At 35.9% G+C, this 16,239-nt stretch overlaps 1 protein-coding gene across 6 annotated transcripts in view; it reads right to left on the reverse strand.

Annotated features, from left to right (window-relative positions):
• sorcs3a (sortilin related VPS10 domain containing receptor 3a) overlaps positions 1 to 16,239 on the reverse strand; it is a 244,706-nt gene that overhangs the window by 39,722 nt on the left and 188,745 nt on the right. For all 6 annotated transcript variants that reach the window (XR_009270313.1, XR_009270314.1, XM_058771060.1 and 3 more), the window contains 6 exons: positions 13,179 to 13,281; positions 10,832 to 10,908; positions 8,071 to 8,162; positions 6,205 to 6,312; positions 5,413 to 5,530; positions 5,201 to 5,334 (listed from right to left, as the gene is read on the reverse strand). Coding sequence is in view for 4 of the 6 variants with exons in the window: in XM_058771060.1 (XP_058627043.1) it covers positions 5,201 to 5,334; positions 5,413 to 5,530; positions 6,205 to 6,312; positions 8,071 to 8,162; positions 10,832 to 10,908; positions 13,179 to 13,281 (632 nt within the window). In the remaining 2 variants the exon portion in view is untranslated. The remainder of the gene's footprint in view (positions 1 to 5,200; positions 5,335 to 5,412; positions 5,531 to 6,204; positions 6,313 to 8,070; positions 8,163 to 10,831; positions 10,909 to 13,178; positions 13,282 to 16,239) is intronic.

Here is a 16,239-nt window from a genome sequence, read left to right on the forward strand (position 1 = left end):
GTTATCTTGTTTAGTTTGATTATTATTATTTAAGCCTTGTCTGTCCCTTATTCTGAGTTCCGGTATTGAATGTCTTCCCTGTCTGTGTACTGTCTTACCCTGTTGGATATTAAAGGCTCTCGTTTTGTGAATTCCTGCGTTCTCCTTGCTCCTTGCACTACTGTGATAATATGTGTGTGTGTGTGTGTGTGTGTGTGTATATATATATATATATATATATACAGTATATATACACAATGCTGCTTGAAAATTTGTGAACCCTTTAGAAATTTCTATATTTCTGCATAAATATGCCCAAAACATCATCAGATTTTCATATAAGTCCTGAAAGTAGACAAAGAGAACCCAATCAAACAAGTTGCCAATCAAACGGGAACACCCATATGTAAAATAGGCCCAAGCCATGATACGACCACCATGTTTCACAGATGGGATAAGATTCTTAAGCTGGAATGCAGTGTGTTCTTTTCTCTGAATATAATAGCTTCTCGTTTAAACCAATAAGTTCTATTTTGGTTTCATCCATCCATTAAACCTTTCTCCAATAGTCCTCTGGCTTGTCCACATGATGTTTAGCAAGCAATTTTCTTTTTGGAGAACAGTGCCTTCTTCTCGCAACTCTGCCATGCACACCATGCTTGCTCAGTGTTCTTCTGATGGTGGGCTCATGAACATTAACATTAGCCAATGTGAGAAAGGCCTTTAGTTACTTAGAAGTCACCCTGGGAACTTTTGCAACCTCGCAGACTATTATACGTTCTACTTTAGAGTGGCCTTTGTTGGTCGACCACTTCACGGGAAGGTAACAGTGGTCTTGAATTTCCTCCATTTGTACACAATCTGTCTGACTGTGGATTTGTGGAGTCCAAACTCTTTTGGTTTTGTAACCTTTTTTAGCCTGATGAGCAACATCAAATCTTTTTCCGGGTCTTCGGTAATCTCCATTGTTTGTGACATGATTCACTTGCACAAACATGATCAGACTTTGATAGATCCCTGTTCTTTGAATAAAACAGGTCACATACTGGCATTTGATAGTCATTGCACTGACTGAAAACACCTTTGCACAGATGGAGTCTAATTTCACCTTTAAATTAATGCTAATCCAAGAGATTCACATACTTTTGCCACTCACAGATATGCAATATTGGATCATTTTCCTGAATAAATAAACGATAAAGAAAATATTTTTGTCTCACTTGTTTGATTGAGTTCTCTTTGTCTACTTTCAGGACTTGTGCGGAAATCTGATTATGTTTTGGGTCAGATTTATGCAGAAATATAGACAATTCTAAAGGGTTCACAAACTTTCCAGCAGCACTGTATATATATACATGCTTAAAAAGTCTCTTAATTGTTATCTACATACTGCATCACCAACTGCAATTATTATTATAAATGGTGAAGAAATGGAGAATTCCTAATTACAGTTGTCCTTGCAACAAATGCATTACAAATGTTATTTTGTTCTTCTGTCAGTATCACATATCTTATATCTGCAGCTAGAAGATGTGTTTTTAATTCTTACACCACAACCTAAACCAATAAAACTTATTAGATGAGCTCTCTGTATCAGAGCTAATGGAAAGAGACAACATATTATATTCCACAGAATAATTACTCTGCATATCATGTCACAAGATATTTTTTGCAATTAAAAGTTCTGTGAATAACAGCGAATTTAGCAAAAGTTGTTTTGTTCCTATCTTAAAACTGCAGGATGAAATATGTACCGGTGGGCCGAACTGATCTGGACAATGAATATACGGAAACAAAATATCACAGAAGCTAATGGACTTAATTAAACTGCTAAAGTTTTTCTCATTCAGAAATGAGGCTCAATGGAAGAAAAAAGTACCACAGCTTGGCTGTATCTGGTTAATTTAAGATAAACAGAGAACTGGGTAAAATTTGAAAACAAATTAGCATGCAAATTAAATCTGTTTAGTAGTTTGTCATGTCTGTATCATCCAGACTATTACACCTACAAATCACACAAAATGCATTACCAAAAACAATAAAAAAATAAATAAATTAAACTTCTGTTCTGGCAGAATTAATCCTAAGTTTATTTAAACTTTATTTAATGGCTTTAAGTTAAAAAGCCATGAAGAGTTGCAATTCTGAACTTGTGCCTGAACGCTTAGCGCTCATTTGAAACATGTAGGTTTGAGTCTAGTATGCAACATGTCCTAATTGCTCATTTTCTTTCCTTTCTCAACTGCCCGTCAAAAACAAAACAGCAAAAATAACATCATGTTCCTTTTCTTTTTAAGTTGACATATTATAATAATGTCCCCTGATAAAAAGGAAATAAATGTTTTCTGCTAAATTACGTGCTGCAGCTCTGGCTTTTATATAAACGACTTGAAATGTAACTATAGGACGGAAGTTGAATTACAGATTCAGTTATCAGGAGAAGATTGCTGTGATGGCAGAGGTAATAATGTAGACATATAAAGAGTCTGGCAGCAATATGTTATGTGCAAAATTCAAAGGATCAACATATAATCAAGATAATCAATGTACAGTCAAGTTAAGATGTCCTCCCATCAACTTTCAGTCAATTTCAGTTGCAGCACCCTTAATGATCAAATGAACATCTCATACTGAATTCAACTCACAAGCTACTTTTCTGCTCAGATCCATGGTGATTGTGTAACCTAGCATTTTTCTGTTTTTACACTAAAATATAAACAAAATTAAGCACTGAAGATGTGCATGCTTTTTTTTTTTTTTTTCAGGATTACTGAACTACATTATTTGTAATGTCTCTTCGGTGACTTTTATTTTTCTAATTTCCATAAGTGGTATTTGCTAGAATTTTTGGGGGGATAATTTTATTATGAAACTAATTTCTTTATTTATATAAGTAAAGTAAAATGATTTTAAGTTAACTTTTCTAAGTCCAAGACAACCATCATTCTGTAAAAACTGAAAAATGTCACTACTATCACCAAAAATCCACACCATCACACATTATACAAAAATCCACTTGAAGATCAACTGAGGTTATGATCTGTTCTTTGTTCCAGAACATATGATGAATGTTTTTCTCATAAAAATGAGAAATAATCAAGATTAGAATATTTTAGTCAAGATTAGTCAAAAGCATTGAAGTATTTGTATTAATATACAGTATTTGCCCTGTATAATCATACACATTGACGGTATAAAGTTACTCCATGCAATGCTTCTGTTCTTACGTAGGCGGGCTTCGTGTCACAGAGAATCAGAAAAATGTCAGAGACAGTTTTTTTTTAAATAAATCCTCCCTCTGACATTCTTAATCAGTGAATGCAACAGACCTCTAAGAGAAGAGGATGAATTTTCAGCAAAAATAATTTCCAAAAGATGTATTCACATACTTTTGGGAAAGAAAGAAAGAAAGAAAGAAAGAAAGAAAGAAAGAGAAATACAACATAGTACATTTCTCACATAGTAAAAATATTTCTTTATATGAAAAAAAAAAATCAGCTTTCTTCATATTTTAGTAGGAGGGTCCTAGCAAGGCGTTCATCTTTTTAGGGGGTCCATTCCTTTCATATGTTGAACAAAGCATTGCTTAATGAAAAATTCTAGTGTTAGAATCAAAGTACTCTGCAAATTAAAGACGCGCGATAAATCTCAAAAGGCAACCTAGGGACGACTTGCATATAGAGAAGACAAATGAACACATATCTAAAAGCATGTTAAGATCCCGTCACTGAGATTTGTAACTGTACTATTTGCTGCAAAACAAGATCAAACAGAACAGGAGAACATATTAAAGACAAAGTAAGGATGCACTGCGCGTTGTTGGAAGAAGATAAAACACTTCTCTGTGAATGTGATAAATGATGTAGATCCCGAGGTATTTATATATACTTTAAAAGAACCTCCAGACAGACAACAACAGACTACAATGATAAAGAACCTCGATCTTCTCTTCTTCTCCTCTCAGCCCTGCGGCCTTTAAAAGCCCAGGGACTGTCTGAATCATGCATCTTGATCCTAATAAAGCACCTTTCCCACCTACACTGACCCTACAGAGGGGGTTAACCAGTCCACTGGTGTAGAAGTCTATTCTGAGATCTTTGAAAACAGCTCCCGGATCGCCAGTGAACAGAACATGAAGGCCATGTGGTTTTATAAATACCTGTGATCCCACCTAAAGAGCAGAGTAGAACACAAAACAACAAAACTATAAAGCGCAAGAAAATCTAGACCGCACTTTATGTTTGCAGGAGTTTCAGGTCTTGCTATGTTTGAACGGTTTGATATATTGACTCAACAAATAAATATGTGATGTTGTGTATTGAGCATCTGTGAACTGGTTTACACTGATTTAATAAATTTATCACCGATAAAAGTTTATGAGCATAAGTCTCTTATGTTCACCAAATTAGCATTTATTTATTCAATAAATAAATAAAAATACAGTAAAAATGGTAATATATTGTGAAATATTATTACAGTTTAAAATAACTGTTTTCTATTTTAATGCATTTTAACTTTTAATGTATTTCTTTGATGGCAAAGCTGAATTTTTAGCATCATCACTCCAGGTTTCAGTGTCACATGATCCTTCAGAAATCATTCTAATATCTGGATTTGCTGCTTAAGACACATTTCCTTTTATTACCAATTTTAGAATCAGTTGCTAATTCATATTTTTTGTGGAAACTGTAATGCAGGATTTTTAATGAATAGAAGTTCAAAAGAACCACCTTTATTTGAAATATAAATATTTTATACTATTATACAGTAAATGTTTTAATGCCACTTTTGATCAATTTAATACATCCTAACTGAATAAAATTATTAAATGATTGTATATGGCTATATTATTTTGTTTTGAGCAAGCATGTGGCGGCCAAACTTAATCATATTAGTTGTAAACTCTAGCCAGTTTGTGAGACTGTGACTAGCAAAATGAATGAATCATAATATGCCCATAATAATAATCAAATATCTAAATTAAGATCACATCTAAAATGATGATCAGCATATAATTAGAATCAGACTACATTTGAGACCTTCTTTAATTGGAGTCAGATCAAATTAATATCACAGTCAGTCTAAAGTAAATTAAACCATTCAAGACAATTCTTTTAGAATCACGAGAAAAGATATACCTGCAGGAAATCACTGATGTAGCTGTCGGATCAGTGGGTGGATCTTTTATCAGTTCATTTGGTTAAGCGTGCTGCTCACTCACCATTCAAAGTCGTGTGCTCTGCAAATGCACGGTTCTGCAGACAGGATCCTGGAGTTGTCCCATCCCACCATGCAGTAGTTTCCTGGACGACGCTTCATGTAGATCTGCTTTTGACCCATTATGCATGGCTCACCCTAAGAAAGTCATATCTAAGTCAGTTGCAACATATATTACAATTTTGAAATTGTGTTTTTGCTTGTTTTTCGTTTTACCTGGTTATGCAGGTGCCAGGTTTGGTAGTCTCCCTCTGTGCACCTTCTGGTGAATATGGACTTGTAGTCAATTTTGATAAGCTGCCATTCAGAACGATGACTGAAGTGTCCAAAAAACCTGCCAATTGACAAAGAAATGTTTAATTCTCATACTGCTCACTCATTTTCATGTAAACCAGGAGACTTTCATTAGCTGGTCCAGACGTGTAAGCATTGGAATTAAACTTTGCAGAAAGGTACATCTCCAAAGACCAGATTGAGCATTCCTGGGTTACTTCATTAGCTATGTCTGAAATTGCTCCCTGTATCCTATAAATTGTACAGTATGGGGTTAGTATCATTATCTGAATTCAGAGTGAACAATGCCCTATGTAATTCATTCTGTAATTCGTTTCTATGTGTGTGTAGCACCTACCGCTCTGCAGATCCTTACGCAGATCCCTGTTATAATTTATTTTTAACAATAATTTCCTGTTAATGTCAGTTCCGTCTTTCAGTCCTTCAGTTTCATTTGTGTTCAAAGTAATAATTAAAAAGTATGATACAACCCTATTAATCTATATACCAGCACTGAGACATAATGAGAAGTGTTATTGGTTCACTGAGACTAACAACATTAGCTTAAGAGTCTGATTAATTAACCTTTCCTCACGAGTGTATCTCTTGAACGAACAGGTTTTTAGAGCTCAGAGGAATCTATTCTTCTGTAATGAATAGGACATAATGAGGACGCACAGGCTGTGTGTGTGTGAGAGAAAGACGGTGGTCAAAAACAAACTTCTATAGACTTACGTCATGATCTGATTTTCTGCACCTGCCTCCACCAGAACACCGTCCACAAACAGCGGCATGGCTGAGAAACTGTGACGAGTCCACTGACGACCTTCATCAAAGCTGATCCTGCAGAACACATTGAGATGTTCAAATGTCAATGGATGACAAAACTACAAACAAACAAAAGAATGTTGTGCATGCAGTGCTGGGTAGAATACTTGTGAATTGTAGTCCGTTACTGATTCCAGATTACATAAAATAAATTGCAGTTAGTAACGTAATCCATTCATTACATTACACATTTTAGGTAATATAACTACTTTTTGATTACTTTTAGATTACTTTCAACCTAACTTGTTTATCATATTGATTTAAATAGGATAATCTTGTATCATATTGATAAAATATATATATATTCTATTTCAAATTGTAATAAACAAAATGAATGTGCATTAAACGTTACATTACAGTACGTCAACACATTACACTTGCTAAAAAAAGATATATTACAAAAATGTGTTTACCTGCATGACCATTAACCAACGTCCGAGAATCATGAACATGCAAATGTGTTACTTAAATGAGAACTCAAATAAAAACTAAAGTGATTTTTGCAAATCCAGTGGTTAAATGCTGTGTGGCAATATTCTAAATGTATTTAATTTCAATTCTATTTTAGAAAGGTACATTTAAAAAATGAAAAAGAATCGGAGATAATCAATAATATGCATAATGCACTGCTATATTGTGTAACTGTAGTCTGATTATGAGTATTTTTAAATGCAATATAATCTAATTACAAGTACTTAATTTTTGAAGTCTGATTACGTAATCCAGATTGCATGTAATCAGTTACTATCCACTACTACATGCAGGTTTGGAAGTGTAAGTAAATGATGACAGAATTTCATTCATGGCTGAACTATACTTTGAATAATCTGTTTTAGAGGGAAGCAGATATAACCAAAAAGTAGAGATACATAAAACCCAGTAAAAGTACAATAAAGATAAAAAAAAAGATAGAAAAGGAAAAAAAAGAAAGCAGAGGTTGAAGAAAACCAGATGCAACATGGAAACATAACAATGTTTCTAGATCTTAACGTCCACAAATGGGGGGAGGGAACAGAAGCAAGTAAAAGCTGGAGAACTTTCTTCCTTCAAGTCTGATCATGATATTTTCTGACAGCTTATCAACATCATTCCACAGGTGCAAACAGTAGGCTAGCATGTGTGACAAGGTTGCAACGATGCACAATGGCACTGCTTCCAAGTAGTCTCCGGTCTGCTAAAAGCAAAAGTCGGAGGTAGTGTTGACATGTATCCATTAAGAGAACACACAGTCAAGTCTGTTATTTGAAGTCATACTCTCAGGAAATGACACGACTGCCCTCCACAGTTGTGACTCCACTTACTGTCTCGCTTGAGTTGTTTAAGAGAACTAAAAAATGAAGGTGCCACACTTCAGTGGGCCTAAAACTAAAGCCAAACGCTTCGAGTGATAAGAGAGAAAAGATTTGAGACTCTGGAGGATTAAACATCAGTGAAGCAAAACCAGGGAGGGCCAATTTGAAGAAGGAACCAATGTGTGAACTCGGGGGGATAAGTGGGAAGCTTTAATATGGAACACTTTCCATGGTGTGCCACGTAAAAACTGATTCCAATCTGTTATTTGGCAGCCTTCGTGTCCTGCCGTTTCATTTTTATTCGTGTGGGGAGCATGTTCGATCTACACCAACCCAACGATTGATTTTTTTCCCTCAATGATCTTAATAGCACAGAACCGACCCTGTCAGACAGATGGAGTGCCGACCGAAGTAACTGAAGCAGGAATTTCACCAAACCAGCATGAATAAACCTGGCAGAAGCAAGCTTATTTTCACCTACCAAAGATGTCTAGTGGGCACAGTGGGCTGCTTCACGGCAACCAAAGCTCCACCTTTGTCCAAAAACCACACGTTGTGCTCTTCCTCAAAAATCTGCATCATGGGAAGAACAACATGGGGTTATTTTCATTTTATTGCACAAATAGGCTCAAAAAGGCACTTTTGTTTAGAAATTTGTGTACTCTATCTCACAGTCATAAATAAGTTTTCTAGTTTTTGTACTCTGGTTTAACCTTTTCGGTTTTGCAATATAGTTCTACAGAGATTACATATTTTTGAAGGACAAAACCCAGCCAAAGTTAGCATTTAAAGGGATAGTTCACCTAAAAATGAAAATTTGATGTTTATCTGCTTACCCCCAGGGCATCCAAGATGTAGGTGACTTTGTTTCTTCAGTAGAACACAAACGAATATTTTTAACTCAAACCGTTGCAGTCTGTCAGTCAGTTAGTCAATGGGATCCACGGCTTTGAGAGTCAAAAAAAACATACACAGACAAAACCAAATTCTTCTTCTTGCTTTACGGCGGATCGCAGACATATAAGTGCATTACCACCACCTATCTCTCAAATGGACCATTGACACTCCTAATTGAGATTGCAGATAGAGTGTCAATGGTCTATTTGAGAGATAGGTGGGGGTAATGCACTTATAAGTCTGCGATCCGCTGTAAAGCAAGAAGAAGAAGAAGAATATGCGTCACGCGCCAGCTGTTTTGAACGTGCTCAGGACAGTTAGACATTGTGGTGGATCAGAGGTAAAAAACGATATAAATACTGTTCAGTTTCTTGCACAGACCGATCGTTTCGTGTCTTTAGACCTCAATGTATCGTCACGAGCCGTAGGGTTTAATTTGGATTTGTCTGTGCATGTTTTTTTTTTTTTTTACTCTTAAAGCCATGGAGCCCATTGACTGCCGTTATATGACTGACAGACTGAAACGGTTTGAGTTAAAAATAGTCATTTGTGTTCTACTGAAGAAACAAAGTCACCTACATCTTGGATGTCCTGGGGGTAAGCAGATAAACATCAAATTTTCATTTTTGGGTGAACTATCCCTTTAAGTACTTCCGGTTCCATCGTTCTGAATCAATGTGGTGTTTTTTAAATGGGTTTTTGGTATACTGCCTGAAATATAAGGTTTGTGGTTAATACAAGCTCAAGATTAGGGCAGTCAGTAATGATTATTTTGGTAATCGAGGTCGATTATTCTGACGATTATTTGAGTAATCAGATAATTATAATAATTTTTTTCATGGTAGTAAAAATTGACCTAAGTGAACAATAGTCTTTAGAATTGCATAAAATAAATAATGTCTTATAAACAATAGAGCTATGTACATTACGCATTATAATGCCTGCAGAGGGCGCCAACAGCATGCCAATTGTTTTTACACTTTACTGCGCAATCTAATTCGTTTAATATTGACTAAACAACTTTTAATTCAAATGTCCATTTAATCTTGAATATTTGGCCTTCTTTAAAAAAGAAATGCTACAACCACTGTAATTTCTTAAATACGTGGACATCAAAACATGTAAACTCAAAGCGAGGGTTTAAACTCTTATTTTGAAATTGTGATGAACAGTTAGCATATTGAGAAATATATTGATGTGTTCTTCTGTGTTTACGTAGGCTTATAAATTATTTACCTTACAAATCTCATGACATGGCGCACATTGAATTCCCAGATGAACGGTACAATAAATGCAAACTCGCAACAATATGCAGAGATTTTGAGATGCTCCACACATGTAAATGATAACAGTTTGTGTGGAACAGCATTTACTGTGAATGGAGCTGCTCTGACACACACGTACGTATCTGTTACGGTATGTGGTTATAGCACAAGCGCACAAAGAATGATTTAACGAAAGGAGTTTTTAATGAGCATTAACACACACATTCCACTGAAATAACATTAATCCAAGACGAAGACTAGAGGGAAACAGAAGGCTTATAAAGATAGGGAAACAAAAGAACCAACAAGATGATTAATTAACACAGGTGATACGAATGATAATTAGACAAATGAACTAATGGGAACAGGAAACAAACCAAATAAGGGCAAAACGGAACTAAACAGAAACAGACACGTGACAGATATTGCCCCCCCTCTCCTGGAAGGCGCGTCTCGTGCCGTAACAGTTCCATCGGGGAGGGGGGGTGGGTGCCCTGGATCCCAGGGCGGATCATGGAGTTTGGGGAGCCATGGTGGATCAGGAGACTCAGGAGGCCATGGCAGAATAGGAGATTGCGTGGCCTTTGTCCTTGGCCCGGCCACTGGCATATGAGATGGAGAAAGGTTGGATGGAACCAGCGGAGATGAAGGAGATGAAGGAGACTCAGGATACGAAAGAGGGCTTTCTGGAGCAGCCTCTGGGGTGAGGACAGTAGCCGGGCTTGCAAAGCGTTGATTTCCCTGTGAACAGCGGGATTGGCTGAGGATCGAGCGGCGGGCTGATTCTGGATCGGGGCTGAACACTCTCCAGACACCGGAGGATCCCTTCTCTCCAGCTGAGTCCAGTGGTGTCTGGGAGGTCCACGGGGTGATGGTAGTTGGCGGATTTTTTTAAAAAATTGAGTACTCTAATTGAATCTAGGTATCTTGACAGCCCTATTTAAGATATTTTCACATTTTATTCTATGACATAAAATACACACTTAAAAACCCTCTGTGAGTTACTTGAAAAAAATAAAATAAAATTGTTGCTATCAAGTGGCTAAATGGGAAGTATGAACCAGTATGAACCAGCCATACCTGTCTCCAGTTATTGCCTGCATCTGATGAAATGAACATCGCCACATTATTGTAAGACAGCTCGGAGCCAATATTTCCTAAGAAACGAACCAAATCCAAAAAGATAAATAAATAAATATTTGTGTTAAATAATGAAACAATGTCGAACACCAGCATAGCACATTCAAAATTCATAAATCAACAAATGTGTATTTGTACTTGAATAAGCAGCTTTTGTAATTGAGGTCAGACAGCATGGTTCAATATTCGCTCAATCCATGGTCATACAAACTCAATATACTCACAACATGCATACAAACAAACTCAGTTCTGACTGGCATGTTCATGAGCCCACAATCCTGACACACAAGCATATTGCACAAAAGAATGGTTGTTTCCAAACAGCAATGAGGTTAAATTGAGGTTTTGAAAAGAAAAAATCTTGATGTCTCACACTGTGCTCAGAATTACCAAGACACAAAAGTCTGGAATTAAAAATCAAGTGCCACAGTATGAAATCAAACACTTCTTATCAAATATCTCATCCAAGACCAAATGATTTGAGCTATGCTACCCTTACTCATTTTATATCTCCATACTTTCCCACTATGTCACCAATTGGCTCATTTTGTGCATTTTAGATCAAAGTTACTTAAATGAAATATTAAAAAGAAACTTCTGAGCAATATGTTTCCCCTCTAATGACTCGGTATTACAGAAGAGATTACAAGAGGAAGACAAGGTAAGTGTGCCACAACTTCTACTCTTGTCTACTTCTAGTTGTGTTGTTTTACGCCTACACACACAAACATCATGAGTAGCGTAAACCCACCCACAGTCGCCTCCGCTGTGTGCTGTTGCCCTGTTCTAAGACTGTCAAAATGAACCGAGGGGAAGTGATTGTACGTCCTTGAGTTACCTGTGAGAAATGAGTTTGTTTCCTTCAAGTGACAACTCTAGCAGCAAACCCGCTGGGAATGTGAAATGAGAGAGCTGTTCATGTTTAAAGAACTTTCGTATATTTAAAATGAGGGGCTATTTCAAAACTGATTGGACATAAGATGACAAATATTTGACACCAGACCACTCATTAAACAGAACAAGTGTATAGAGAAATGAGTATTTACACTGCTATGTGTGTGAGTGTGCGCGTTTTTGTGACAAATGAGGACATAAATTTGTATAATGACAAGGGTATGACAGGTATTACAAGGAGAAGGTAACTTTTCAGGACATTACCCCATGTCCCCACTTTTCAAAACGCTTATAAATCACACAGAATGGAGTGTATTGAAAATCTGAAATAGCACAAAGTTTCCTGTAAGGGGTAGGGTTAGGTGTAGGGCAATAACATACAGTTTGTACAGTATAAAAACCATTACGCCTATGGGATGTCCCCCCAAAAACAATCGTGTGTGTGTTTTAATAATCATGAACTAACATTTTTTTTTTAGGTTTTTGAAAGTGTAAGTGAATGCACTTGGTGTTCAAAATATTTTCTTTGTTCCATATTAATTTTACAAATATGTGGTCTACATTCATGAATACGTTGATTCCTTTTTTTTCTTCTTTTTTTTACATTATGTACCCATAAAGAGGGGCCTATTACGTGGAGCACATTGTCACAAGGCCTTATTACAACCACCTTTATATAAAATAAAATAAAATAAAACAATAATAAAAGTTTGTTATTCATGTTAATGATTAACATGAATAACAAACTGACTGAGTAAAAGGAATAGTTCACGCACTACAAACATATGTAACAATGTAAAATAATCAATAAAATAAAATCTGATGTGTATCTGCTTACCCCCAGCATCAAACATGCAAATGTGTGGGCTACATCATAGATAGTTCACCCAAAAATGAAAATTAGCTATCATCATTTACTCAAACATGCATTTTTTCCTTCCGAACAAAACAGGCATTTTGAAGTATGTTGGTAACCAAAAAGTTTTGTTCACCGCTGACTTCCAAATTTCTCAAAAAAGCCTATTTCATGTTCCAGAAAAAACAGAAAGTCATATTTGTTTGGGACGACATGAGGGTGAGTAAATAATTTTCATTTTCAGGTGAAATATCCATTTAAAAGTTGTTTGTATTTGTGATTTAGGGTGATTTGCTCATAAACAAGCCAAGTCGTACTCCAAATTACATTTTCAATTGGTGCCAAAATCCCACTAAACGGATCAAATGCAGACTGCAAACAAACATAAGGGTCTGCAGCAAAAGCTCTGGCGTGAAAGCATCCTTAGTGACCAGCCTGACGTAACAAGCAATGTTTAAATTTCTTACAAACATGCCAACACACCCAACAGAGGCTGAACATGACAGTCCCACACATGCTGCTCGTGTTTTCATTTACCTGTAGCCACGATGACTCCCGGCGCCGAGCTCTTGGTGGAGATGGAGCCTGAGAGGTACGGGTTCTCTGACATCTGCAGTTGTAGGTGCAGCGAGCAAAACGGCTGAGCAGAGAGAAAGTGACACATCCTCCATTAGCCACAACAAAGCTATTATGTAGCTGTCAATCAAAAGAAGCCGACGTGATCCCGCAGGCATGAGAAAGTCTAAGACAATAAGCGCACGAGTGCTGCTGCGTCGGCCATAACACAGGCGACTTTATGCTTAATATTACACAATTCATAATACAGAAACAACTCCTATAATTCACTGTCATGACCCTGGAGAAACATGGATAATGCTGGGTGATCTATTGCATACGGATACCGTTAATCTTGCCGTCGGATATCTACCGTGTAAACAAAATAACACAGCTCAGGTAAATCAAGACAATAAATCTACAAAGCAAACTCAGTCAAATCAAGTTAATATCAAGGCAACACAAACATAATTTAGAAAATTATAGCTGTTGTGGGAATGATTCTGTGTTCCGTTTAAATTCAGATGTAGAATATTCCAACCTGATATGTCTTATTTTAAACCATAAAGGCCAGACGATACAAAACAAAACAAAATGCCAATCGCAATCTTCGCTTAGCAGGTGTTCGACTGTGAACAAAGAAGATGTCTGGCAACCAAATTACAGAGAATAAATGTTTCTGTGCAATGTTAACATGTTCTATAGGGGCATAATTATCAACATACAGGATCACGCCTTTCTCTGCTAACATCTGCAAACATTTTTATCACATAATGTAGGAACTATGACTTGTTGATGTATTTTGTTTGCTTATAATGTTTTGCATTAACAATGTACATCTCTCTAGGTGCCAGAAAGGCACACATTGTCTTGAGGGATGAATTTCTGTTTCCAAGTTTAAGTGGGATTCTATTACACTTTTCAAAGTAGGAAGTTGATTTCCTGGATTGCAAAGCAGCATAACACTATGGTGTGACGTGACTCGTCAAAATTAAATCGTGCTCATTATGATCAGCTGTCTGCACTGGAAGCAGCCGAAGGCACATCGCCGATGCCCTATTTCAGTTTTTATCACGTGGTACAGCCACTTAATAGTAATAGCAATTGTTCACTCAAAAATGACAATTTTGTGGAAGTTTATAATGAAATAAAAATATCGGTTGAAGTTTATTTTAAGGTGTCTTTGTTACAGTGTAATTATACATTTGAGTACCGAGTAATATTAATTAACTACATGTACTTACTCTATAGATAGGGTTAGAATTAGGGTTTGGCTTAGGGTTAATTGCATGTAAGTATGCAGAATTTATTATTATTATAATAGTAAGTACCTGTACATATAACGTGTAACAAGGACACCCTAAAATAAAGTGTTGTCAGAATCAGAAATGAAAAAAAAGTAGATATTTTTTTGTGTTTTGACTTAAAAAACCTATACTGTCGGTCTAATTCTTTTGTTTCTATAATGTAAGTGCAGTTGTAGTTGCACTACTATTCAAAATGGGGCCAACTTGCTTGCTTATTTATTTATTTATTTATTTATTTATTTATTAAACAAAAAACAAAACGGATAAAAATATTTTTTTTGGAAAACTTCAAAAGTGACAGGTGACAGTAAAGACTGTTTCAAGTTATCAAAAAATATAAATAAACACATAAAAAACATCAAATTCTATCAAAAATTGTGGGAAAAAAAAAACAGCATAACTTTTCTCAGCATTGATAATAAATGTTTTTTTGAGCAGCAAATTGGCATATTAGAATGATTTCTGAAGGATCATGGGACATTGAAGACTGGAGTAATGATGCTGAAAATTCAGCTTTGCATCACATGAATAAATTATATATTTAAAATACATTAAAACAGCTATTTTAAATTTTAATAATATTTCAAAATATTACAGTTTTTTATTGTATTTTTGATCAAATAAATGCAGCCTTGGTGACCTTTAGAGACTTCTTTTAAAAACATTTAACAAATCGTGAATCAAACTTTTGAATGGTAATGTATATGACAAATGTATAATACTATTAACACAGAGTCAAATTTAAACCATTTCAAAATAAAATAGGATTTGATTTCATTTTACTGTTGCTGAATTGTAGCCTCAATCTTCCAGCCGATTGGTCTGTGTTAGTAAATACTCAGAAATAACATGTAGCGTTGATGCTTACAAATGTAGAGAGCCTCCAGCCATGACTTGTAGAAGTATGTGTTTGGCTTTGTAATAAAGGGTACTGTGGCTGTGATGTTTTATTACTGAGTGCAATAGTGGGTATCATGTACTCATTTATCTAACACTAGAAAGATAACAACTTGAAAAGCTCTAATGAATAGCAATAACATATTGACTGCGGTTTCCACCAAAAAAGGGACAAATAATGCAATATAATCATGTTTGGAGTACCCTCTGTCGAGACCGCTACCCTTACCGTGAATGCTAATTGCCCTTTACAGTCATTACCGGCGAAAGACAGGGATTTGACATTAAAGCAGAGAAGCAACTCTCCTGGGACCTCCAACATAACAAAACCAGAATTATATCTGCTCTCCATGCATCACAAATTGTCCTTTTCATCCCCTCAATAGGTGGCTTGACATTATTATGTGGATGGCAAAGGCAACAGAATTTCGAGTCGGTAATGGTAAGGATTATAGGAGCCTAATGAGAGTGTCAAAGCAGAGGACTATTACAGCCACTTCAGTCTGCTGGAGCTTTCTGTGTGTGTTTCTTTGGCCTTGATGTTTTTCTTTTGACTCTAAACATGATATGGCTGCTAAATATTAATGAGTCTCTATCCATATCAATACACTGAAACTATTTCCCATTTACAAATAATAAAAAGGTATTACTTGAGTAGATCTTATATCATTTCTGATTAAGCATTACAGAGTCTGTTGCCTTTAATCAAATCTGTTGGAGAAATAATATTACCTTGAAAGAATTTAAGTTAAGCTAGCCGCATGTTAATAAAATAAATAGTTCCCAAATTTCCTAGAACATTTGGTCTAGATTTCTTTTGTATTCCCATAAATAACAAG

The sequence above is a fragment of the Onychostoma macrolepis genome, chromosome 01, assembly GCF_012432095.1.
Source record: "Onychostoma macrolepis isolate SWU-2019 chromosome 01, ASM1243209v1, whole genome shotgun sequence".
NCBI classification, from domain to species: Eukaryota; Metazoa; Chordata; class Actinopteri; order Cypriniformes; family Cyprinidae; genus Onychostoma; species Onychostoma macrolepis.